The following is a 27703-nucleotide window of genomic DNA, read 5'->3' on the forward strand; positions in this document are numbered from 1 at the left end:
TATACAACCACTCATGTGTCAAAATATTTGTACCTAAAGACTGGAAAGTTGAACAAGTCGCACCAATACCAATCTCTTAGATTACAGACTCTTATCACTACGTCTATTTGCAGTATGATTTTGGAACATACACTGTGTTCAAATCTCTCTCTAAGAAAATGACTGATAGACAAACAGGCAACAAGAATTGAAATAAGTTTCTATTAAACACAACTAGCTAGCTCTTAATTCTCAAGGATTAATGAGTGCTATTGACTGGCGATAACGAATTTATTCTGTGCTTTTGATTTCAAAAAAGCTTTTGACGCCATTCCTCACAAGTGACTTCTTACCAAATTGTGTTCCTCATCTGTGCAACAGGATTTGTGATCTCCTGTCAGAAAGGTCACAGTTCATAGGAACTGATGTAAAGTCACAGAGTAAAACAAATGTATTTGTAACTTCCCATGGAGAAAGGCCCTCTGCTGCTCCAGATCTACATAAATGATTTAGGAGACAATCTGAGCACCCACCTTAGCCTGTCTGCAGATGATTCATTTATTGTCTTGTGAAGTCATCAGATGATCAAGAATGATTTAGACAAGATACCTACCTCTAAGAAAGGAAAAGTGTTAGGATATCTACATGAGCACTAAAAGGAATCCGCTAAATTTCAGATACACAATAAATCTCACAAATATAAAGCTCATGAATTCAACTAAATACTTAGGGATTACAATTACAAGTAACTTAAATTGGCACTATCACACGGATAATGTTAGGGAAAGGGAAAACACAGAAAACGCAACAGGCCTGCATTACCCTTGTCCGTTCTCTTCTGAAGTATTGCTGTGTGGTGTGGGATACACATCACATGAGACTGATGGAGGACATCAAAAAAGTTTGAAGCAGAGTTCCTCGTTTTGTATTATCATGAAACAGGGGGGAGAGTGCTACTGATACGATACATGAATTAAGAGTGGCATTAATTTAAAAAAAAAGGGCATTTTTTGCTGTGGCAGGAGCGTCAAGAAATTTAACTCACCAACTTTCTTCTCTGATATGCGATAATATTATGTTAGTGCCCAACCACATAGGGAGAAATGATCAGTATGATAAAATAAGAGAGATTAGAGCTCACACAAGAAGATTTAAGTTCTCATTTTTCCCCCTTGTGTTGTTTGAGAGTCTAACAGGAGAAACAGCTTGAATGTGGTTTGATGAACCCTCTGCTAGACACTTATTTGTGAAATGCAGAATAATCATGTAGATTTAGAAGTAAACGTAGAAGATAAGCAACAATTGCAAGTAAAGAAAACATAATGAACAATTAAGAGTTAAAAAGACTGGAAATGACAGAAGGAATATGCTATGGATTGGATAGAGGGAAGTTGCTGTATACGTAAAAGGAATCGAGGAAACAAATATACCGAAACTTACTATTTGGATGTGAAACTGAAGAAAAAAGAAGCGGATAACAATAGCTACTTGGTTCCACAATTTACAGTTGATACTGAAAATACTTGATGCAGAAGAAGAAGGAGACGAGATACAAGATCATAATACGTGGAAGACCATAGAGAAGAGCTACTATTGGACACTTGCATGCTGTTATGTCAACATTTCTAAGCTGTGTTGCAGGTGCGCACACACACACACACACACACACACACACACACACACACACACACAAACTGCTAACGCCAGCATCCTGCTGGAGTTTGCAGTCGTGTGTATGTGAGGTGTAGTACAGCTGATGAAAGCTGTGGCCAAAACCTCCATGTAAGTGTCTTAATTGTGCCTGTCTGCAATTAAAGTGTCTTCTTTATGGTAAGTAGCAATCTATCTTTTCCTAGATTGTTTAGAGAATATGCTGAATGAAACAATATCAACCATTAATGTATATTGAGGGAATGCACAAACATATACAGGGAAAAAAAACCCAAGAGATCTGCAGCGACAAAGTTCACTTTCTGTCAGTGCAGTGAAGTGTTACATGTAATGTGTATGAGTGCAGTTTTGCTATAATCGTGGTTGTCAGTTGACTTTCTGTGCTAGCAGCTGGAGGGACACTGAAGTCAGCACTGAACATTTCACAGCTACCTATGAGCGTACATATTATTTTTGAGATATAATAGTTCTTTTGTTATTTCTAGCCAATTATTATTCTCTTGTAGTTATGTCTAGCAAAAGTAATGCTCTTCTCGGAGATACATTTATACATTTATCTATGTAAAACATTTTGTTTATCCGACATGTATTCACCAGTTCTTGTGCGCCACCTCGTTCCTTCAGTGGATGCAAATAAAGTTTTGTTCTGCAACTCCACAGTGAAAATTTCTTGAGCCCTCAGGCTATTAACAAACCAATCGTCATTGATACATCAGTAATGGTCAAAGATCTATACAAAGCCATTTGAGATACAAAGAAAGGGAAGGCACTACAAGTTGACAAGAGTTTCAATAAAAATAATTGAAGAAAACTTCAGGAAAATAGTGGAAAACGAATTAGTAAAATATTCACTTTTGTGGCGGAAGACAATTTCGTAAAATTAAATAACTGTGTAAATGTCTTACTTCACAGGAGAGAAAAAACAGAAAAAGACTAACTACAGACTTATGAACCTCCTCTTCATTATGTACATGATATTCAATAAATTTAGCACCAACTATCTAAAAAATATTGGATTTTAAATAGGCAAAGGAGCACACAGGCTTCAACGGTGGGTGTAGTACAATGAACATTTTGCAAGTTGATGAATCACCATTTGGGCTGGGATTAATGATTACTTGGAAAGGTAGGAGTCAATTTCAAGAAAAATCTGTGTTAACTCAGGGTGTATACGTGGACAAGGAAAAAAATTCCCGGATTTCTCAGTTAAAAATACACTTTCTCCCGGGTGAAAATACACTTTTTCCGTGTTAAGTGACAGTATACTTTTCCTCGGAACTGTAAAACTTATCAGTTTATAGTGATTGCAATGCGCTTTTGTTAGCCAGTCGTAGTTCATGCCACATGATCTCGCCAGCCGATACAGCGGATATTCAAAGCAAAGGACACGTCATGTCGTCAGCCAATAGCATTATCACTGTTAAGTAGCGCGTACACACAAATAGAAAAATTTAATAGTTTAAATTAATATACATAGTGTTGCTACAAGAAAATCAAAGCTTTCACATACAATATTGGTATCAACGATTAATAAGCTGCAAGAGAAGCTTAACTTTCACGTATAACGTTGATCTTCTTTGCGCGTGTTACACTTTAAGATACATCTCACAAATGTGCCAGTAAAATTTTTAATAACAACATAAACGTATGATCTTCTGGGCTCGAAATTTTTCTAAATGGTCATCCTCAAAGAGTTGATTTTTAAATGAGAGTCAAACGCTCTGTGATTAAAGAAATTCATCGCACATAGTTCATCTTGGATAAAAGGAAATTTACTTTGAAAGTAACGCTTTTCAGTCAATCATTTGCAATATTTTCCCGCAACCTGTTAGAAAGAGGTTTGTTTCAGCAGTTGCCAGAGAGTGCCAATTGAAGGCGTCACACCGTTTGCGCAGCTACGATGTCGCAAGAAGCCCATATGTTCGTACGTGTAAAACATTAAAAGATCTTACGTTACTTCATAAAAGAAACAAGACATCAGAGGATATTCCAAGAGCATCATAATTTCGTGACCCATAATAACGTGCATAATTCGGTTTAAAGTGCACATTCGTACGTCCAGATTCGGTTGTAAATTTTCTTGGAATACCAGTACTGTATTATTTCAATTTTGGTTCTTTATTACGGCATAATGTCATACTTGCAAGAAGACGAAAACACGCTCTATTGAAATGCAGAGAACAGTTGAAACTGGCCAATAGTGTGGAATTAAGCATTTCATCGCAATTAAATTGACTGCCTCAGCAGAAAAGATTAATAAAAACCACTTTTCATTAGCAAACAGACAAAAATAACTTCATTGTTCTGCAAGGCGATTAATGCTTGACTGAAATTGCCGCCCGGGGCAGATATCCCGGTTCGCTCCTAGTGAATATGGCAGCTTGCGCACGACAGTAAAATTTTTGTGAATAGCATCTTACTGCTACTGCTTATATACTGTAGCTAACAGACACACTTTAGTAGCCAGAAGCGGGAGAAGGTACTACAGACACGCGACGCAACTGCGCATGCGCATGGGCCCGCATGCAACTGCTCACACGAATCTAATTTAAACAGTTGCGACGTCAGGCTCATCGGAGTCAATTTTTTGTTATGAAGCATTGCATAGTCTTCCTAAAGCCTCTGACACATTTTGCTGCTGGCAGATGCTTGTATGAGCACTGTGTTTTGTTGTTGTACATGGCACATTTCCTTTGCAACTTAAGTTTTATTTTAGTTTATTTCTCTCGTTCATGTTTTATTGCTGCAGTATTATTCTGCAGTAGCGGGATACAGTAATATCCTTTGTTTGAATATTATTTCTTACCAGTCAAAATGACAAAAATTTAACTGAAAACTAAAACAAAAAAATCCCGGAATTCTAAAAATTCCCGGGTTTTTCCCGGTTTTCTCCCAGGTGAAAAAATTCCCGGGTTTTTCCCACATCTCCCAGTTGTCCCGGGTCGTATACACCCTGGTGTTAACTGCCTTGAGACAAAAAGACATGATTCAATGTATGTTAGTGTGCAAAAGAAATGTATGTATCATTGCTCAAGCACCCACTGGGATAGTGGGATGTTCACAATTTAAAACATAAATAGGTGCTAGATTCCACACCACCAACACTATTTTCAGCATTCTAAAGTAACAGACAGACTGAAAATAGATCTGAAAAACAATTGTAACAAAACAAAAAGAATGTACAAGCAAGACACTGAAAAGAAGAAAATTTTACAAGTTAATTATTAAACCATATAACTAGTTGAAAAGTTCTTGTACTTGGGCAGCTGAAGACAACCTGCCGCGTAAGTAAATGAAATATTAAACATGGTTATTAAAAATAATTGAAATAACTGAGTATTCTTCAGTGAGCTACAGAAAGGTGCTTCCTGAGAATCCTAATTGAAGAAAACAAACTAACTGAACAAGACCAGGCTAGTGTGTAAGGTTCAATTATAGTGTAGCATACATAGTTTGGTGGATACATAGCAGATGCAAGAAGGAAGTTCTTTTCTGGTTCCACGAATGGCTATGTAGATACCTTGTGGAAAATAGGTAGACAACATTAGAAACTGGTGGCACATTGTGGACACGTAATAACTCTAGACCATAATCCATGGCGAATTCTCGATGTGGTCTTTATATAGAAGTGGATGGCAAATGCCTGTTTCAATTAGAAAAGCAATACCGTATCAGTCACGTGCCAACTACTTGTGGCAATCCAATGGGAGGGTTTGGGCTTGGCGAAAATCAGGAGAACATTATCTGCCATCATGTCGAGTAACATCAGTGTAGTACAGAGTTTCACAGTATGGGGTGTGTGTTATTTTATGGTTAGGATGTGGTTCCCGTACTACTCTTAAGAAAGTGCAAAATGAGGAAGGATATGAACACATTTTATAGCACTCTGTACCGCTTGCTGCAGAGGAATAGTTCAGAGATGGTGACTGTATCAGCACGATAATGCACTCTGTCAAAGCAAATCCTGTAAGGCAATGGTTTATTGACAATAATATTCATGAAATGGACTGGATTACCCGGAGTCCTGACTTGAACCCAAATGGGAACAGTTAGATCATCATCTTCACTCCTGCATCCAACATCAAAACACCATGGGTTGTGATTCCTTCACTGACATTCAGACACCTCATCGAAAGAGTCCCCAGCATAGTTCATGTTGTCATAAAAGGGAAGGTGATCAAACAATGTATTAATGTCCACTAAGAAATGTTTGGATACTTATGAACAGATACTATGCATTTTAGTGGCATGATATAATATTAAAGCAGCAATATAATTTTTAAAATCACTAATAATGCGAAACGAAGTAACATTCTGTTTTACTGACCTCTTGATGGAACATTGCCCCAGCTTGCAACAGAACTGCCTCTACCAGCAACTTTCAGTGGAGTTTGTCCTAAAATAAGACCGCTACTACTGCTGACACTGCTGCTGCTGCTGCTGTTGTTGGTGTTGCTGTTGCTGTTGCTCTTGCTAATACTACTTGAACTGCCTGGAAAAGAACAGACAACACGTTTTATTGTAATATAATACAAGAATAAATAACTGAACTCCCGATACAAAACAAAATTGTCTCTCTATTACTTTCACAAGAAGTTCGTGTACATTCATGAACAGTTAAAAACTCCACAACCATTGTTAAAAGATGGCAAGTCCCAGATGGAATAACTACATTATGGAAAAGATTGCTATTCACTGGTCTGACAGAGCAGCAATCAGGTATGGATGGTGGGAGTAAGGAAGTAGAATGAGGCAGGGAGGAAGAAGGGTAGCAGTGTACAGCTGGCAGAAGATACTAGTGCTGCTTGGTGGAGCATGCAGGTACATGGGCATGGTAGGGGGGTGGGGGGAGATGCGGCTGTTAGGTGCTGCATCAGGGAGCTCTGCTCTGGGAAGGTGAGGAGGAGGGAAAGAGAATTACTGAAGAGGAAAGGACTTGTAGGTGTTTTGGCACGACTGACATACATAGTACTAGAGCGGGAGCACAAAAGGAGTAGGTAGATGAAAGGCAAGCATTAGCAAAGTTTTAGATCAGGGGGTTACAGAAACAATTATTGTAGGCTGTGCAGAACTCAGAAAAGCTGGTGTTGATAGAAGCCACATGACACAGGTTGTGGAGCAGTTGCTGAAGTTAAGCACATCATTACATGCAGAATGTTCAGCAACTGGTTGGTCCAGCTGTCTCTTGGCCACAGCTAGGCAGTGGCAAATCATGCAGACAGACAGTAGTTGACATGCCCACATAGAAAGTGGCATATGGTTGCAGCTTAGTTGTATCATCAAACGGCTGCTTTCACAGGTAACCTTGCCTTTGATGGGGTAGGAGATGCCTGTGAAAGGACTGGAGCAAGTGGAGAATGTATGGGATTGGGATACGAAGCATGAAGTAAGGGGTTAGAGGTTAGGAGAAGCGGTGTAATAGGAATGGAAGAGGATATTGTGGAGGTTCAGTGGGCAGCGGAATACCACTGTGGGATGAGTGAGGAGAATTATACTCATTTCAAGGCATAGAGACAGGCAGTCAAAACCGTTGCGGAGAATGTGATTCAGTTCCTCCAGTCCTGAATGATACTGAGTCACGAGAGGAGTGCTCCTTTATGGTCGGACAATGGTGGTGGTTGAGAGGTGGTAGGTGAGTGGGGAAAAAGGCATAGATCTGCTTTTGTACAATATTGGGAAGGTAATTTTAGTCTGCAGAGGTCTCCATGCCACCCTTCACATATTTGGAGAGGGACTGCTCATCACCACAGATGCAACGGCATGTCCGTATGAATGTCCATTGTCTAACTGTGGCCAAGAGAGAGATGGATCACATAGTTGTTGAACTTGCACTCAAGATGATGTGCTTTGAACATCCCTCGTCTAGAGCTGATGATGTTTCGCACTCATACAACCTTCTGGGACTATTTAAAAAAAATTACTAGTGTGACAAAAGTAAAGGGAAATAAAATACAGACTGAGAAGAGTAAGGAAAGTTTCTTCAGAAGTGTGGCTTTATAAGACGGGAAAGTCAAAAGTTTAAATTATTAACTCAAAACAATTAAGTCATGTCATTAATGGTTTTATTTGAACATACATATCTGCAGTCCTGGTGGGCATTGAAATCCCCAAACAATATCTAAGCACACCACTAGAGGATCCAAAACCAAATGGCATAAGTGGAGTATCGTTCTACAGCATGTATTGTCAATATGAGGTGGGTGTAACTGCTCAATTAAAAATGCAAAAAAGCACAGATTAACAGTATATAATTTAGTCGGGACGACTTGTTGAACTAATGAATTTTGCTGTTTTCTTTTTGGGCTTTTAAATATTTGTTTATCATTATTGCTTGCAAAATGTTCTCTACAACAACAGACACATTTGCTTTTCTCAACCCCAGAGAAAAAAGTTATACTATCCTCTAGCTAAAAATTACATGAATGACCAGCTGACTGAACATCTCTCAATGATAACTAAATAAATTCTATTATAATGCTGATTAAAAAAACCTCATTGATTCCTGTCACTAAAGGCTAGTTGAACTGCAGAATAACATTTTCAGCAGGTGCAGAAATGTTGCAGCTACGTCAGAACAACACAAAGAGCTAAAGAAGTCATTTGGATTGGTCTGATGCAGAAGCAACACATTTCCACTGCCGCAGAAAACAAATTACTGAATAACTATCAATGGCTAATGCTATTTTGTTTCAGCTCTTCTGGAGGAGTGCTACAGTACTGTGATGTCTGGATTTCGATGTGTATCAGAACTGCAATGAGTACGGAGGGGGGGGGGGGGGGGGGGGGGGGGGGGGGGGGGGGGGGGGGGGGGGAAGAAAGAAAGAAAGAAAGATTCTATACAATCACATTGTTCATGTGATAAACTTTTTGGCTACCCATCATACGAAAGTAAAACTGGGACAACAAGCAACCCAGATAAAAAAAGTATTGAAGCTTTTGAAATGTGGCACAGCATAACATTGCTGGAGGCATAATCTGTATCGCTTCTGACAGGGGGGTTACCTTCATGGTCTCGGATGTTATCGAATGTAGCATATGTTAAAATTGAGAAGTAAGTAAGAAACGTGTAATTTTTTTTGTTTCCTCCAAAAAATTTCCTGCACCAAGATACAGGCCTCCAAAGATAACACTGTGAACACCATTTCGAAGATGCAAATTTCGGAAAAATTTTTACAATGCTGTATTTTCATAACAGTTCTAGATATTTCGTTAGAGATTTTTTTTATTTCAAAGAGAACTGCTTTATGATTAAAATGATATCCTCTGTTTGGATAGATCTGTCCAAGTTCTTTTATTGTCACCTTTTGAATTTTTAAAGATTTTTTCTGTTGATTAGTACCATGTAGTACTCTTGTAAATGATATCTTCCACTTTCAAGTAGGACAGGTTTTATTTTAAGGAATCATCTTTTTAACTTTCAACGGTAACGTAGGTCTTCATTGAAGTGGTTTCTTACTAATTTCTTTGTTACAATGTCTAACAGTATCGGCGACAAGAGAAGCGGCACAAAACTAGATTGTGAACTTCACGCTTCTCTTACTACAGTTCACTTACTTGAAATATTTAGCCGATCTTCTTCTCTGAATATGCGGCTGCGTCAATCTCTACAACTTTTTCTCCAAAGAAATAGTGCAGGTTAGAGGAACTAAAAAATCTCTCTCTCTCTCTCTCTCTCTCTCTCTCTCTCTCTCTCTCTCTCACACACACACACACACACACACACACACACACACACTTGAAATAACTCCGTACTCTCATACTTTCAGTTAAGTTCAGGTATATTTTCATCTCCACAAGTTTCACATAAACATACAAATTCTTGCAAGTCAACTATGACGATACCCGTTAGATGCTATAAAAATAATTACATTGTGGTGGGTTTCATAACCGCCAGAAATTCAAAAACAGGTCTTGCCGCCATCACTCATCTGATGCAGCTCCTGTCCTCCCAGGACCAAAGTCCAACCTGCACACACAGACACGTGTTGCGCAGTAAATAGGCTCACTCTCAAACATATCTTTAAAATATCGTGTGTTCGAGGCAGCAGAAGGTTGAGTGGTTCCAGAATTTACGTGTAAATTCTAGAAGTACTACAAATGTTTATTTCTATTGTCTTTGTTGCAGTTATTTCTTTCCACTTTCATTGTTGTAGATATTTATTTTCACTTTGATGTTGTTTCTTGTTAGTTTCTTTGTCATGGTTGTTCATTGCGGGTCTCTGTACTGTAGTTGTTCAGTGCTAATGTGTTTACTGAAGAGGCTTCTAAGAAATCTGAGACCATCCAGTGAGTTCTGTTTTTTCATGAGGAACTTGATAAATGACACAGTTGCAGTGTGTTTTGTGAAAAGGACTGCTTGAAATGTCTTCTGACTGGGGCCACAGGAGAGTGAAGTGTGCTGACTATTTGCATATACATAAAAGAGCGACACACAAAAACAGACTTCGTTCAGGTTGGGAATAGGTGCACTAATTACAAGACTGTTTCAAAGTAAAGATGTTTCCAGTGGTGACTGTGTGTTCTAAATGTTTTGACAGAACAACAGCGATAGTATCTGAACAAGGTGAAGCCTTCCATGGTGCAGATGATGCAGACTTTGCATCAATAGAGGAAGAATTAAATAACCTTAATGAGTCAACTACAGATGTAGGTGTCAGTCCTGTTAAGAAACCGTGGTCAGTGAAGTCGAGTCATAAGCTCTATGCATCAAGAAAGCACAGAGAAATTACCAATGCTATGGATGAATACACTACACCAAGGCTGACCACTCTCTTCAAAGTAGAAATTCCATCTTCAGAGAGAGGGGAAAAAAAAAAAAAAAAAAAAGAACCAAAGCACTCCTGCACCTCTTTCCAGGAATTTTTCACAAATACCGATTCAGCTGTTGAAAATTGTGCATCCCACAGTGAAAAAGTGCTACAGGGTGTATACACAGACAAGGAAAAAGAAATTCCCGGGTTTTTCCCCAGATTTCCTGGTTAAAAATACACTTTCTCCCGGGTGAAAACACACTTTTTCCATGTTAAGCGACAGTGTATTTTCCCTCGGAACTGCAAAACTTATCAATCCTTTGAATTGTTATGGTTTTAGCCACGGGCGCAGGATTTCCCGGCACTTTAGAAAACGAAACTCAGGGAAAAAGTCACGTTTTGAAAATATCTTTGATGTGCAGCAACATGCACGCTACATATTTTCGTATTACCGAATCATTGAAATCGAGATTGCGATGCGCTTTTGGAAGCCAGTCATAACAGGCGACACCCCGCTTGCGCAGCTTCATACAGCATTCTTCTATCGCACGTCAGTGTATTTCGCTCTGTGGAATTGAAACGTGTATATTTTGTAATGGATGCCATCGAACTATATTCAGAACAACGGAAATTGAAATGTCCTGTGGTGACTCTCCTGCTCCCAGTCAGCCGGTTTGACAGCCTTGCCCCTCCTAAAAAGAAATCTCACAATCGTGGATGGGATTATTGTAATCTGAAGAACAAGAACTTTTCAGAAAATCTGCACTCTTTATTGCCTTTTAGCTAATAACGTGCTGTTTTGTGTGACATAAAATTAAATATACGATACGTAAAACCAATAAAGATAAGAGACAAGCAAGAAAGTACACATTTCTTCAATCCTTAGCACCTAGCACTTTTTTCTCTCTAATCTTGCTACAGCTTTACATGGCGTGCTTTCATTTCTGCGAAAGAATCTATTACCTCATCAAAGTTTGTCAAACGTTTTGCTACATGAAAAATCGAAATGTCGTTATCTAATACTGAAAAAGCTGTTAATGCAAATAATACCCAAGACTGGTGTGGTTTCTCAATCTGATTACGTCTATTTTGTCACTGTCTGCTAGATAAAATAAAATAGGCCTTTCTAATATTGCAGCACTTTTGTAACACACACCAAATAAACGAGACTGTTTCGGCACAAATGGTCATTTTTATAACACGACAGAATATAATTTACGAAGTACCAATATCGAATGCCTATTAGGCCTACTACTTAGCTTTATGTTAGGAAATACTTTCACATGTGATTCATACGCACCAGTTTCTCAAGCATGAGATCAAACAGTAGCATTAAGAAATATTCATATAAATTTGGAATCGTCTTATTCTTCCATAAGTTGTGTGATGTCCTCGTTTCTTCTACTTCCTCGTCCTAACAAACAAGCTTGTCATCACCAATTCTGTAACTGTTCCTGCCATTGTCAAAATTTGTTCGCCATTTAACTTCATTAACCCTGCCAGAATCACCTGTTTAGTTATCCCACGATTTTTCTCCAGTTAGGCATTGTTACATGTTCGTACAACACGTTTTCTGCGTTACTTCCAGAATAGAACTTAAGCGGATGCTAGCCAGGGACTGTGTAACTGGTCCCTACTAGTGTAGCAATCTGGACAAAAATTTTCTGTCATAATTCCATTTTATTGGATACACCGAGAAGATAATACGTAATCTTTCTCACCTGTTATTCCTGTTAGTCTGAATCTATAGATTTCGCTAGTAATTATAACAACACTGATCATTCGCAAACCCAATCAACCACACAATAAGACAGCGACTGGCACTCACCTGTTCGGCTTTAACTCTGCTCAGCTCATATAGCCCCGTCCCCGAGGAGTCTCCCGACAGAGACATTGCTTACACTATGCACGCGTTCAAATATCAACTTATGATTCATTCATAAATAAACTTAAAATGTGTTCAAAAATGTTAAAAAAACAACAGGGATGCATTTACAAATCATACGAATGATCGATATATCAACGTGCGCTGGTTGCTAGGCGCTTTGTGAAACAAGTTTTTTCCCTCAGAAATATGAATTTGGCGTCCCCTTTTCCCGGTAGCATCTAGCTGCTTGCTGCGATTGCTTGCACAGCCAACAGCCACATTCCTGTAGCCAGAAGTGGGAGAATCTACAACTCAAACGCGACTCAACTGCACATACGCATGAGCCCGCTCTAACTGCTAAAACGAATCTAATGTAAACAGTTGAGACTTCATGCTCATTGGAGGCAATTTGTTGTTACGAAGCACTGCATAGTCTTCCTAAAGCTTTTGACACATTTCGCTGTTGGCAGATGCTTGCATGAGCACTGTGTGTCGTCGCTGTATATGGCGCATTTCCTTTGGAATTCAAGTTATTTTCATTTTTTTCTCTCATTTATGTTTTATTGTTGCAGTATTATTCTGCAGTAGTGGGATACAGTAATATCCTATGTTAGAGTATCGGTTATTACTGTCAAAATTACAAAAATTTAACTGTAAACTAAAACAATGAAAAATTCCCAGGTTTTTTTCCCGGTTTTCTCCTGGATGAAAAAATTCCTGCGTTTTTCCCAGATCTCCTGGTTGTCCTGGGTCGTATACACCCTGTGCTAGTCTTAACTATTATTTCAGAGACATTTTCAAAGAAAATTTTGAACCACGTTCCATCAGTATCAAAGTACATGGTACACAAATCAAGAAATGTGAGGTCTGTAAAAGGAATCTTTGGAAGACCAGATCCCTATTATGGCCATCCTCTAGAAGCACTTAAAGTTTAAATAGTGCTGTCATTTTATCTGGTAGATAAATGGGACTGTTCTCACTAGAGTGCCAACAATAAAGACACTGTACGTCTGAAAGTTGTGAAAGTGAAGAGGCACATGACACAATCTTAAAGAAACTTTTGCAATTTTAAAGTGCAACTATACAACTTCACATATTGGAAGACAGAAATTTTATGCACTACGACCTAAGTGGGTAGTTCCACACCCACCTACAGATGCCTGTTTGTTTGTGTACGGCACGAATGCTGAATTTTGTGTGATAACTTTGAAGAACTTACTGGAGCACGTGACTTATGACACCTTAGTTGGACGTGTGAAGTCATTAGTAGTCTGTGACATAAAGTGAGTGACTTGTTTGTTTCAAGAATGTGGTGACAGCCCTGGAAAGGGAAGACTGTCTTTACAGATACTTGGCCTGGAAGACATAGTAGATAACTCTGCTGAAATTACATATATGACATGGGAGGAAAATAAACTTATTAAGAAAACTGTAACCTTTGACAGTTTCACTGATGAACTTGGTAAATGGTCAGCGAAAGCAGTAACACACCAGCTTCTGAAGAAATTGCATCAACACCACATTGCAGAAGTGAAAGAGTATGTACAGGCTGAAGAACTATGTTTAATGCTTCACCGTGATTATGCCGAGAACTGGTCTGTAATTCTCCCAAAAGTAGTACAAGGGAATCATCGAAGTAATGACCAGGTTTCAATTTTTACAGAAGTGACATATTTTCAAAACAAGACCACAAGTGTTGCAGTTATAAGTGATGACACAGAACATAACTCAGCACATGCTTTGCTAGCAATACCCAAATTTCTTCAACTGCAAACGGACAGAGAAGATCATCATTATTTCTGTTGGTGCTCCTAGTCATTTTAAACATCGTTACCAGCTGTTTGAATTGAGTAAGTCGCTTGTGCCAACTGACTGGGTATACAGTGCTACTGGTCACAGGAAGGGGCCTTGTGATGGTGTGGGCGGCCTGCTGAAGCACTGTGCTACAAAACAATCTTTCCACACCAAATACATCTGCGATTCAGAATGCTGAGGATTTTACGAGAGTCATGAAATCTTATACATCCACAGCCCTCATTCTTTTGTCCAAAGAGGAAATCAAAGAATTGCGTGAGCAGAAAAAATAAGAATGGTCCAAACAAACTACTCCTGTGAAAGGAATACAGAAGACACATTTTTTGACTCAAAAGTTATGGGTGAACTCATATTGCACGCACTTTAAAGAGCAAGAAAATATAAATTTCACTCATTCAGCCAACACCTCAGAAACAGCAGGATAATATTCAGAGTCACAACCTGAAAAGGGGGATGTTTGTGGCGTGTGTGTATGACTGGAGGATTGCAGAGATTATAGACACCAGGTATGAGTTAAACAAAACTGTAGCGAACTTTATGCTACCACATGGACCACCTGCTGGATACACATTTCCAGCTGAAGGACAGCAACAATGCCATCAGTGCTCACCTCCTGTTCACAATGTTTTGAAGACAGTAAGTGCTCCAGTTCCTGTTGGTTGAATGGGAAGGCACCACTCTATATCAAAGGAAGATAGTGAAGCAATGGAATACATTTTTAGTTACCGACTGGCTAATTTCAGAACAAAACAGCATGCACAGAAGTTGTATAAACTGAAACCTTTAAGTCGTTGGACCTTTCACACACATTTTGGAACCATTTAAAATGTTTGAAAATGGAGTCTCTTACTCATCTTTCAGAACCAAAATTATGTTAAATAAGGCTAGGTTTTGATTTTTACAAGCCTCTTGTGCAATAATATGGTAACAAAATAGGTTTTATGTATGGTAAAAATTTCAATTGTTTATATAACCTGTTCAACCAAAAAGTGGAAGCAATCCTTTTCAGCGAATGTAGAACTATATGGTATTAATCAACAAAAAAGAGTAAAAGAAATCAAAATTTTTGGATTGGCATTTTTGAAGAAAAAAATTCCATAAATTATAAAAAAGTTCAGAACTCTATAGTAAAAGAACTGACATATGTCCAAATAGAGGATTTCTTTGTAATCATATAGCAATTATCTTTCAAATAAAAGAAACCCCAACGAAATATCTAGAACTGTTCCAGAGATAAAGCATTTTAAACTTTTTTCCAAAATTCGCATCTTCAAAATGCTATGTACAGTGTCCTCTTTGGAGGGCTGTATTTTTGAGCAGAAATTTTTTTTGGAGAAAACAAAAAAATACGTGTTCCTTAGTTAGTCCTTCACTTTAACATATGCTAAATTCAATAACATCTGACACTATGAAGGTAAGATTTTTTCCTAGGCTGCCTGAATTGATATGGACTATGCCTGGAGATATGATGTACAGTTAGGACAGAGCTACTGAGTAAAGTCAGGGAGTAAAGATCTTCATAGTAGAACTTGACTAAAAGAAGGGATAACTTGGTAGGACACATTGTGAGGCATCAACAAATAATTAATTTGGTAATGGAAGGAAGTTTGGGGAGTACAAATTTTACTGGGAGATCAAGTCTCTAATATAGTGAGCAGTTTCAAATGGATATAGGTTGCCACAGTCAAGCAAGAGATGAAGAGAACTCCACATGGCAGATTATCAAAGAGCTGTCATTTATAAGTATGTGTTGTAAACAGTAGAGTTCAATAAACAACAAAAACATAGGAAAATATTGTTGAATTCAATAGTAAAACTACTGGCATCTGACAGATGTCATAGCAATGAAGTGGTGTGTACTTGCTGAACAGTTGCTTGGAATTAGCACAGTGCAATGGGTCGATAAAGAGATATGACAGAATGGCAGAAAAGGCCTATCATGTTTGGACATGCCCATGATCCCATCACAAATAAAGGTGCCCGATTCCAGTTTGTATATCAACACGGACTGTTCAATGCCTCTTCAAGGACAGCTGCACCACTCCCAGCCATGGAACTCTGTAAGAACAGAGATCCTGAAAGGATTGTAACCGACAAGCACTGGAGACTTATCATGTGCTGCCAATGACATTCAGTTCTGTCAGTTAATGCAGGTTCACCTGCACCAGTTTCCTAACAAACACTAAAGCCAACTGCATGCAATGGACTTTTCTAGCTTTGGTACATTGCACAAGGGCATCACTCACAGCATTACAAAAACTTGCACTTCTTCAATAGGTCAAATAACATAGAAACTGAATACCCCATAACTGGCGGAATGTAGTGTTGGCCAGGAAGTCACATTTTTGAACCTCTTCAAATTATGCAAGGCATGAATGTAGTTGAGGTTGGAGGTGGTTCCATGTTGTTTCAATTGTGTTTTTCGTACTATGATTTGGGACCACTCATTCAGATTATCTTGAACATGAACTGGGATGTTTATTTCGACATTCTCATCGCCCACATGTTGCCTTTTCTTCCTTTCTTTAAATATTTGACACTTTGTTATTTCCACGTTATTTTTTGAGATAGCAGCTCAACATTGCCAAGGGTCTGATTTTGGTTACTGCTGTCAAGTAGCCACTGTTCGTAACCAAACTGTAACATTCTTCTTCTGGAAGCCCTGTACGAGTTTCATCCAGACCAAATGATGGCAGTTTGTGACAACTTTCAAAGAAGGCCTCTATAACAAAACTGTTGGAATGTTGACACCTGCAGTTGCTACTTACCACCAGTAACCAGCAACCAATCCTCCTCGCCTTCTCATGTCAAGCAATTGTTTCGAAGAAACAGGGTCAGATTTACAAAATGTGATCTGGCAGCAGACCTGAGGGAGAATCATTTAAGATGGTCTTAAAATTATAATTACATTTAACACATTGTACTGGGCGATTCCCATTAAAGTCTAAAAAGCCCTCAAGTGGCTTGGATGAGGCTGAGACAAGTAGTTTAACATAAGACACATGGGGGCGCAAATGTCTGGAAATACCCCAAAATTGGATGACAAATGTTGAAAACGTGATCACGAGATGACGTACCATGTTGCACATGTAGCCTTGCCGCACGGGGGAATCTATTGTCTGTCACACCTGACAATGTCTGCCAAAGTCAAGTAAAGTCTTCACGCCAGTGTCACCGGGCTTTTGTGTGCAACTGAAGCGCATGGGGCTCACGGTATGAGTCTTGCATCTGGTACACTCTACTTTTTGCACTGCATTAGACAGTTAAGTGTTTACGTTGAGGTAAGATTTATTATTTTATTTATCATTCTCACAGTCTTTGCTGGTAAATTGCTAAGTACAGTACGACAAAAACCTATGTTGTTGCATCACAAATTAGTTTAGGCATCCAAAATGCATCAGTACCAGTAAATAATCTGTGTGTTCTTTATAAAAAAAGTCCATGGCAAAAAAAGAGGGGAGGAAAGAAACACAAAGTTAGAACAGCTTTTGCTTGTTATTACGGGAAGGACAACAATTGTGATTTCTACATTTACATCGGATCACGTTTACAAAAGTTGTGTGGAAACAGTAGTTTAGCAGAGCGATGTGTTGCACTTTTTCCTATTGGTGAGAGTAGGATCAACTAGCACAACGGCTGCAGTTTTGGTGTGGTATGTCATCTGGTAATGTCACATTTTCAACATTTGTCATCCCCTTTTGGGGTATTTCCGACATTTGCAGTCCCTTGTCTTATATTAAATTACTTGACTCTGTGTCATCTACATCGTTTCCAGGATTTTGTATTTAATAAGAACCACACTGCACATGCACATGTGTACCTAGATCATCTCCCCACAGACACAAACCTTGGAAAAATTTGGAACCATGTCCCTGACATACATGGGCAGACAAAACCAAGTTATCAATCCAATATCACAAAGTGTGTTTGAATACAGCCTTCAATACAATATGAATAAAAATAGATATCCATTTGCCAGTTTCTTAGTGCACACACACACACACACACACACACACACACACACACACACACACCTAAGGAAATTGAAGTAATAACATAACTGACCTCCAATTGCTGGAAAATCTTTCTCAGACAAAATTGATGGAGGTGAGCTGTGCTGCATTGCCAGACCTGAAAATGACAGTTATTTTATTTAAGGATTCATACCACAAACCATAAAACTGTTGTCAAACTAATGAAGAGTCACTAAATTTAGTGTCACAAGCCTGAATTACGTACCAACAGATTTTGGTCTTCTTACAACACCACTAAAGTTTGGTGCGATAGTTCTTCCTCTGCCAATAGGACAAGATTCAATCTTCTGAAATTAAGGAAAAAAGTTCGATCAACAAGGGAAACACAACATCCGTAATAAAAATTGTGAGCTATATGAATTTCATTCATGAAGATTCTTTCAAATATAAATCAGTTTGCACTGGCACTACAAGGTTTCCTTATACTCCATGGGGTAAACACCACCGCGACGAACTCTTTAAATTAAGTATCGTGTGGCTATACTTAATTCTGAAACTTCATAATAATGTAAAGTTAACCAGTTTACCAGTTTAATATCAAACTTAAGTCAGAGAAGAAACTTTTGTTGCACACTAAGAATGTGACACTTCCCAAAGTAGCTCCCTCTAGTCTCTCCCTTTATGCTATACCTAGTTAACCAAGCATTGCTCTCACAGTGGCAAAATTGAGGAACATCCTGCAAATGTGTGTGACACACAGATATATTGACTTACAATTTTAATTGGGAGCTAATACCAATGATATTTGAGGTGAAAGATTTGTAATTAATTTTTCTCAATTATTTGATCATTCAACTTAACAGCTCAATACTGTTTGTAGAGTGACAGAAACCTAATCGCTATTACATGCGACGTTTGCGGCTGGAATGTTCTGGTGGGTGGTTCTGCATCTGGACTAACCCCAGTGATGCCACCAATGATACTTTTTACCTTACTTATCTGCTTGTATGGTCGCCTTTCCTAGTGTTTCTTAATGTAGTGGAAATGCTATGCAGTGCCATCAACTCTTGCTATGTGACTTCTCTGTTTCCAAAGGGTCGAAGGCTGGAACAGTGCTTTCAAGTATTCGAACTACAAAATGAAGTAAACTACTTTCAATAACTCTTCTGAAATTTGTTGATCCAATATAACAATTACAATGTTTGCTTAATAGAGCTCTTATTCATCTGCACACCACAACATCTGTCTGTAGTGACTCTTAGAAGAGAACGAAATAGAATGACATCTCTATTCAATGTCTATCAACTTTTTCTGAGCATTGTCACTGTTCTCTGCCTTCCAAAATACTGCCAAGCCACGATGCCAAAGCGTGCGCAACACCTTAACAGCAGGTGAAGATGCCTAAATTTCTGTCAGATTTTACTGACGTTCGGTGTTCGTCCATCTCATTCCAACTCTGTACATTTACCAAACCAGAACGCGAGCAGAGGGAAATTTGCTATGTGCTAACTACCTAAACAACATTTTTACATGAGCATCTTTCATCAGACTGCAAGGAAGAAGTGGAAAAACACTTTACACCACACAGTCTTGCCACTAGAGATGCTGCCAGACCCCTCAGACAATAATGTTATCAGTGCTCGATGAAAGAAAGACTTTTGTTGGCAGACAACTAAAGTACAGTTTAAAAATAGTTGTGATTTAAGTGTCAAAAATCTTTGCTGGGACTTTTAACATTCACAAATTGTTGATTAGCAGCTGATGGATTGGCTGAAATTATTACAGACAGTAACTTTCTGCAAAACAATGAAAAAAGGAGTGACTATAACATAGTTTGAATTTGAATTTTAGTCAGTCAATTCAATAAATGCAGTCAATTATGAATCCTGCATAATTTTATTTCACTCTGTCTTGATTACCACTTACACTTCTGGCGGAAGTCGGCCAATCTAAATCTCGCTGTTTCTAGTTTTCACACTCTCCAAACCCACAACTTTTTTGCAGCTATAGTCTGTCATTGCAATTTTCTCCCCAATTGGACGAGTGTGCGCATGTTGGGGCTTATGGGCGCTCAACGTCGAGGTCATCAACGCCCTGACACACAGGAACGAATGTGGACAGACCTAAACAAACTGAAGCACACTCGCAAAGAAAGCAGGAAATGAAGGAAAATGCTACATAAGAAAGTAAAAAGTAAGGAAAGGGAAATCGTAGCAGCAAGAAAGCCACAGGAAATTGTCATTGGCTGGCCATTTACATAAAATATGGGAGAGCTTGTCACACAGTGAGCAAATTAAGACCCTCTCCCTAAAATCTTTGTAAAAACATTTGAGATGGCACAGAATGTTAAAACTTTAACCACATTCGTCCGAGTGTTTCCCAAAAGAGATGGCAGGTCCACTGGCAAGTCAGCCGCGGCCCACTGGTCAGAAAATAAAATGCAATCCAATAAAACGTGGCGCACAGTGACCTGGACGCCACAAGCACCACAAATTGGGGGGTCCTCTCGCCAGAGCAGGAAGCCATGTGTCATAGGGCTGTGGCCTATCCGAAGCCGAGTGAGGAGAACCTCGTACTGTCAACGGGGCTGAAAGGAAGTACACCACACACGCGTTGTGGGCTTGACTAAATGGAGCTTATTGTCAGTCACTTCCAGCCACTCATCCTACCACCGATGCATGACTCGGGAGTTCCACAGCGAGGTGGGTGCGTGCAGGGGGGGGGGGGGATAGCACACTGAAATACTTGTGGACCGAGACACGCCTCCTTGGCTGCGAGATCTGCCCTTTCATTTCCAGCAATGCCGACATGCCCTGGAACCCAGCAGAAAGCCACCACCTTCCCCAGTCGCTGTAGTTGGAGGAGGGCATCCTGGATGGTCTGGACTATTTTATCTGTTGGGTACAAACGGTGCAATGAGTGAAGGGCACTTAGTGAATCGGAACAGAGAAGAAATTTAGGACATGAAGAATATCTCATCTGCTCCAGTGCCCGCAAAATCGCAGACAATTCTGCATCAAAGACAGTAAAAGTCTGAGGCAGTCGAACCTTGAGGACACGATCCGGAAAAAAAAACAGAGCAACCAACAGAATCCTCTCGTTTCGACCCATCCGTAAAAACAGCTACATAGTCGTGGTGCTCAGATAAAATGGCAGAAAATGCTGCATTAAAAACAGTCGCAGGAGTGCAATCTCTCTTGTACTGCACCAAATATAAAATCACTCTGGGCCTCTCCAGTAACCAGGGTGGCAGGCAGTTAAAACGCAGGATTTGGGGTTGTACAGACTCCACACCGAGGGACTCACTTGGGGATGTTCAGTGCCTTCAGGGTTCTGGCTTTCAAGTCTCTTAGGTGTGGCAGTCATGACAACCTGAAGTCAAACATTAGGCCCAGAAACCGCACTGTGTCTCTAAAATGTAGGACAGTATCCCCCATATGCAAGGCAGGCAAAGTAAAAAGATGATGAGACGATTAAAATGAACACAAACACACTTATCAGCAGAAAACCGAAAATCCATCTTTGCAGCCCACTCCTCTAGCCACTGCACTGTTAGCTGCAACTGATGGATCACAGTTGCAACACTGGAGGATTAATAGAAAAAAGCAAAGCAACACTGGAGGATTAACAGAAAACAGCAAAGTCGTCCACAAATAAGGAGCACTGTACTGGACTCCTCACTGTAGACGTTATACTGTTGATGACTATGGCAAAGAGGGTAACGCTTAAAACACTGCCCTCGGGGACACCATTCTCTTGCTCAAAGCGATCAGTGTGTTACCAAGTCGGGTCCGAAAAAACCGCTGAGACAGGAAAGACCGAATGAAAATGGGGAGGCGGCCACGAAAGCCCCATTGATGCAGTTGTGCAAGAATACAGTGTCTCCAAGTAGTATCATATGCCTTACTGATATCAAAGAAGATACTGATACAGTGATGCTGACGGAGGAAAGCCTGCTGAATAGCCGCCTCTAGGATAATCAGATTGTCGACCGTGGACTGAAATTTTCGGAATCTGCACTGAGAGCAGCTAAGGAGCTGTCTGGTCTCCAACAGCCAGACCAGACAACGGTTAACCATCCGTTCCAGGGTCTTTCCGACACAGCTCGACAAGGCGATACTCCAATAACTACTGGGACATGTGCGGTCCTTTCCTGGTTTGAGGAGAGGGATGAGAATTGCCTCCCTCCACGAGGTGGGGAACACTCCTGTCTGCCATGCGAGATTAAAACATTCGAGGAGGATTTCCTATGACGCTGCTGGCTGATGTCGAAGCATGGAGTACCGGATGCAGTCATGATCTGGTGCAGTGTCAGAAGTCTCAGTAAGTGCCGATTCGAGTTCCCACATGGAGAATGGGGAGTTGTAGGTCTCAGAACTGTTCGACCAAAAGTCCAAGTTTGCTCTCTCCACAGTCGCACAGTAGCGATGAAACGCTGGATCCTGGTTTGCAGTGGCAGTACTTTGTGCAAAATGCTCTGCCAGCATCTGAGCAAAGTCTCTGGGTGTCGTTTGGAGGCACCCCTGGTTCAGGACTGCAGCTATCGGTAAACGGCTGCATTTACCAGAAATCCTCCGGATGGCTTCCCATACTTTTGTGGAACAAGTGGAACGGTTGATGGAGTCTAGGAACTCCTGCCATGACCTCCTTTTGCTCTCTTTAATGACCCGGCGTACCCTGGCTCTCGTGATTCGAAAGGCGGTAAGACTGACCACTGTTGGGCGGCATTTAAATCGTCAAAGAGCCGCACGCCTGTCCCGGATGGCTGAATGGCGCTCTTCTGTCCACCAAGGTACAAGGAGCCGCTTAAGAGGGCCAAAAGACTTTGGTATGGACAGATCAGCAGCATGATGGATCACGCTGTTGCGGCATTCAAAGACAGCCAATCATCCACGATGGCGGCCTCTGCTCCAGCAATACACCATCCAGGAGATGAATGCAGATGGGGAAGTGATCGCTGGAATGAAGGTCATCATCAATGACCTCCCAGTGAACAGAGTCGGTGAGGGCTGGAGAGCAGAAAGGTATGTCAATGGCTGAGAATGACCCAGTAGCAGCAGAGAAATGTCGGAGTACCAGTGTTGAGGACGCACAACACTTGAGATGTTAGGAGGCTCTCCAAAACTCTACCTCGAGTGCAAAGAGAAGTTGAGCGCCACAGGACATGATGGGCATTGAAGTCGCCCAGGAGGAGAAATGGGCGGGGGAGTTGTTCGATAAGATCTGTGAGAGCCTCCAAGTTCACTGCATCCAGAGGTGGTAAATAAAGGGAGCAAACAGTAAGCCTCCGACGTGAATGAATTTCAACTGCAACTGCTTGCAGGTCAGTATCCAGGGGGAGAGCAGAGGAGTGGTGGCCATTATTGACGAACACGGCGACTCCACCTTTGGCCCTTTCCCCAGTAAGGTCATCCTTGTAATATAACGTATAGCCCCTTAGTACAGGAGCATCAGATGGTTTTAAATGTGTGTCCTGTAAACACAAGCACAGGGGGCATTTCTGTGCTAGGAGTTTCAGTTCCTCCACATGTGTCTGGAATCCATTCATGTTCCACTGTATAATGGGGGCCATCTATCAGGATGGGAGTACCTTCATCCTCACTTTCTGTCGGGGAGGAGAGCCCACAACAGGTGGAGGCTCAGTTTTGGGGCGAGATGATTGCCCCAGTCTCACATCAACCTCCATCGCCTCTGAAGAGGAGTTGAGAGAGACGTCAAAGAGAATGACATCAACATCAGCAGACTGTATACCTTCCGTCTCCTTCATCAGGCGAGTCTTTACCTTTGGCTTTGGCTTAAATTTTTTGGTCTGAGGTGGCATTGGAGCCAAAACCTCAGAAGCGGTAGGAGGTGTAGCAGCACTGGGCAGTGCACAAGACTTGACCTGGGGAGGGCAGGAAGGTCCATGTCAGCTACCACAGCCTGGTCCGGGGGGGAGCAGCAGGCTTCACAAGAACTGCAGCAGCACACGTACATTGACAAACGCAAGTGCTAGTGCTGACAGTAGCAACCTCCGTTTGTATAGCGGCATCAGTTTTCAAGACTGGCTGTTTCAGAACAGAAGAAAAGGAGGCAGCAAACGTGGGCGGCTGCATGGACTTGTATAGTTTCTTCGCCTCACCATGCAGGATTCGCTTTGTGATTTTAAGTTCCTGGATCTTCCATTCCTCAAAGAAAACTCTGCATTCCCTACTCCATACAGGGTGATCCCCAGAGCAGTTGACACACTTGGGAGGAGAGGAGCAACCAACTCGTGGGCGGCTTTACCACATTTCCCGTAAGTGACTTCCCCTCTACAGACAAGAGTAATGTGCCCGAAGTGTTGGCATTTAAAACACTGCAAGGGGTTGGGGCAATAAGGCCGTACACTGAGACCTAGGAAACCTGCCTTCACATGCTCTGGCAATTTGGTGCTGTTAGAAGTAAAAATAAACGAATCGGACTTCACGAGAGCAACATCCACCCATTTCATAATGTGTTGCACGTCGACAATTCCTTCCCGGGACCATCCAGCCTCAGTTCGTCTTGTGGAATGTCAACGAGATCCCTGCCAGTCACAACACCCTTGCTGTAGTTCAAGGTGTTGTGAAATTCACTCTCTATCACAAACTCCCCAAGGAACTGTGCCTTCTGACGGTTCTTGACTTGCTGGAAGCTAGATGTTTCAACCAACAAGACTCCATTTCACAACCGCTTTACACATTTTAAGGTGACAGCAATGCCTTCTAAGCCTTTCTGTATATAAAATGGTGAAACTTTATTGAAACTCCCCTTTTTTCTTTTAATTATAAGAAACACATTCTGCGAAGCAGTCCGCATTCTGTATAGCGGCACCAGTTTTCAAGAGTGGCTGTTTCAGAACAGAAGAAAAGGAGGCAGCGAACGTGGGCAGCTGTATGGACTTGTATAGTTTCTTCGCCTCACCATATGGGACTGAATCAGGAGGACTGGCTACACGAGCCCTCTTGTTGGATTGGGTGTTAGAACCTACCAACGGCCCACCCTTTCCGTTGGGAGGAGAAGAATAAAAGTTCGAGGTTTCATCTCTGTCCCACGAGCAGCTAGGGAACTAGAAGTCCACCTAGACAGAGTCCCACGTGCCTAGGTAAGCCTTATACAACTGAGGTGCGGCAGGTTCCCCAGAGGTTGCCCGCTAACGACTGTTCCACCTCAACAGCCATGCATCTCATCAGCGTGCAGCACACTTTGAGATTGAAGGGTTGTTTATAGAGGTTTATGCCATCCTCGGGATCTGGGCGGTCAGGCCAAGGTCCCCATTCCCTGAGACACACAACGTTCCAAAGTCGCACTGCTCGGTGGTCGCTGAAGTATGCCCACAGCTTAAGGCGACAGAGGACTGGCAGCGCTTACTAGTCCCCAGCTCAGGAACCCCGGGGTTGCCAAGCCCGTACCCGGCAAATGAATGCCGAGTCCCTGGGGGCCCAACTGGATAAGGCACTTCTTTTCATCTGTCTTCCAACGTGGTGCAGAAGGAGCTCTCCCCCCCCCACTTCCCCATCACCCTTTACTTGTTACTTAATCCTATCTCCCCTTTTCCTTTTCCATTAAATGTTGTCGTTTGCGTTTGGAGGATTTTACATTCTCACTTTCTGCCAAAGGCACTAGTTCTAGTCTCCTACAATTTTTCTGTTTCTCCTACAGGCCCATGGGAGAGTATAACTCTTTTCTATCCCACTGCCGTCACCAAATGTAAAAGTCTCTGCAAAATACTCTGAGCTTAGCCAAATACAGTAGAATCTGTATTTATATACATGTTTATTCTTGTTTGTGGATAACTATATATTAATTAAAAACAAAGATGTTCAAGCCACATAAAACTTGAACAATCTTTAGCAAAATGTTAATCACAAGAAAATCTCATTGGTACCATTGTTTTGAAGTTCAAGACCATCAATATTATACCTCTGAAGCAGCAGAAGACGCTACAGCAGAAGCACGAGTCATTTTGGATTGAGAGTAATCAATGATGGTTGGAATAATGGGCTCCACATGTTTCTTTTCCTCTTCATCCGGTATTAGCTGCAAGAAATATTAATGTTTGTACATTGTCACCGCAATGTCCATTATCTTAGAAATGTAGTTCACTTTATCAACTGAGTAAACTGTTAAAATTACGAGGTTGAAGAATTGATAGCCAGTACTCAGTTTCACAAGGCAAAATTCATAGTACTGCTGAAAAACAAACTATACTTTCCATTTTCAGGGAAGGAGGAAGCAGGGATTGGGTGTGGAAGGTTGGAAGGGGATGATGGAGGTATGTCACTCGGGCACTAAGTTGAGACGAAGCCAATTGCTGTCTAAAGTTTTGCCTTCCTGAATGCAGTTGTAACTATATGAATTGTTACCAACTCTAAGTCATTAATGTATGCAATTAATACTACCATGGACACAATTTTGGCATAATCTGAAAGGAAGAAGTGTAATCTACTTTGAGTATTAATTAAGATGGATTTTGAAACAACTGCTTCAGTAGACCTTTTCTCATTTAAGAATTCATGCTACATGTATCATGCATCATACCATATTTCTCAAGCATGAGGCACTCTAGCTACATTTATTGCTCTTTAATATGCTTAATGGTATCAAGTTAAAGGCTGAAGAAATTTGCATATACCTTCCATATAAATAATGATAATTTTTATGGCTCAAAAGTTACAATACCTGACGCGACGAGCTTGACCTTGACCTAATTTTTGAGTAATCAATGATGGAGGGAACTATAGGATCCGGTGATTTCTTGTCATCTTTCTCAGGCATTATCTGCAATACAGATGTATCCATTTATAGAAATAGAAGTGCTTACATATAAAACGAAAAATCAAAAGATATTTTCTCTCTCTCTCTCTCTCTCTCTCTCTCTCTCTCTCTTCGTCTCCCTCCCCTCCCCGAGTTGAATCTAGTGCTATCACCTGAGCTTGAGTGCGGCGTGGTTGTTGCTGAGTAATGGGTGGTGGAATATGCTGTCCTGGTGCCAATTCAATACCTAAATCTTTACAGCAGTGATCTGAAATTATGAAGCTCCACCTTCGAACAAGAGAGAGACTGCAGTACTGGCTGGCATCAGTACCATCATGCATCTGAAATTAAAAATAAAGAATAGCAATAATAATAATAATAATAATAATAATAATAATTAGTAGTAGTAGTAGTAGTAGTAGTAGTAGTAGTACTAGTAATCTCAATAATACAAGGTGTACAACTTGTGTGTACCTCGAGCCTATTCTAACCCCCAGGCCCACAGGGAAGGAACAGGAATGAGCTGAGCTCCTGGGCAGTGTGGGCAGCTGTTTTTATAAACAAAAAATTTTCTAGAAGATGCAGAGATTAAAAATGCAAGCAATTTTCAGAACATTCCAAAACTGATAAGTACTAAATGACAAATAACTGCAGGTGTCAGGATTTGAACTGGGTACTTGCAGCACACCATCCAGCGACACTAACCAGTATGTCACACTGAACTGCTGCACACCTTGGAGCATTGCTCCTCCTAGCCAAAAAGCAACTCACTGTTTCAGAAGTTCTCACTGGAGGCAACTACAGCATCCTAGCACTAGATCTTGTCAATGCACCTCTCCATGGCAGTGCTGTCGGATCCTCAGGTTCTGGGCGTTTTGTCACATCCTTCT

General features: G+C 40.8%; 1 protein-coding gene across 2 annotated transcripts in view; it reads right to left on the reverse strand.

Moving 5' to 3' along the window:
• The window catches only part of LOC124612507 (protein maelstrom homolog), a 105141-nt gene that overhangs the window by 22036 nt on the left and 55402 nt on the right, over positions 1–27703 (reverse strand). For both annotated transcript variants that reach the window (XM_047140752.1, XM_047140751.1), the window contains exons 8-13: positions 26987–27154; positions 26739–26837; positions 25980–26096; positions 18322–18403; positions 18148–18213; positions 5978–6142 (exon numbers count right to left, since the gene is read on the reverse strand). In XM_047140752.1, coding sequence (XP_046996708.1) covers positions 5978–6142; positions 18148–18213; positions 18322–18403; positions 25980–26096; positions 26739–26837; positions 26987–27154 — 697 coding nt within the window. The remainder of the gene's footprint in view (positions 1–5977; positions 6143–18147; positions 18214–18321; positions 18404–25979; positions 26097–26738; positions 26838–26986; positions 27155–27703) is intronic.

Source organism: Schistocerca americana, chromosome 4, assembly GCF_021461395.2.
Source record: "Schistocerca americana isolate TAMUIC-IGC-003095 chromosome 4, iqSchAmer2.1, whole genome shotgun sequence".
NCBI classification, from domain to species: Eukaryota; Metazoa; Arthropoda; class Insecta; order Orthoptera; family Acrididae; genus Schistocerca; species Schistocerca americana.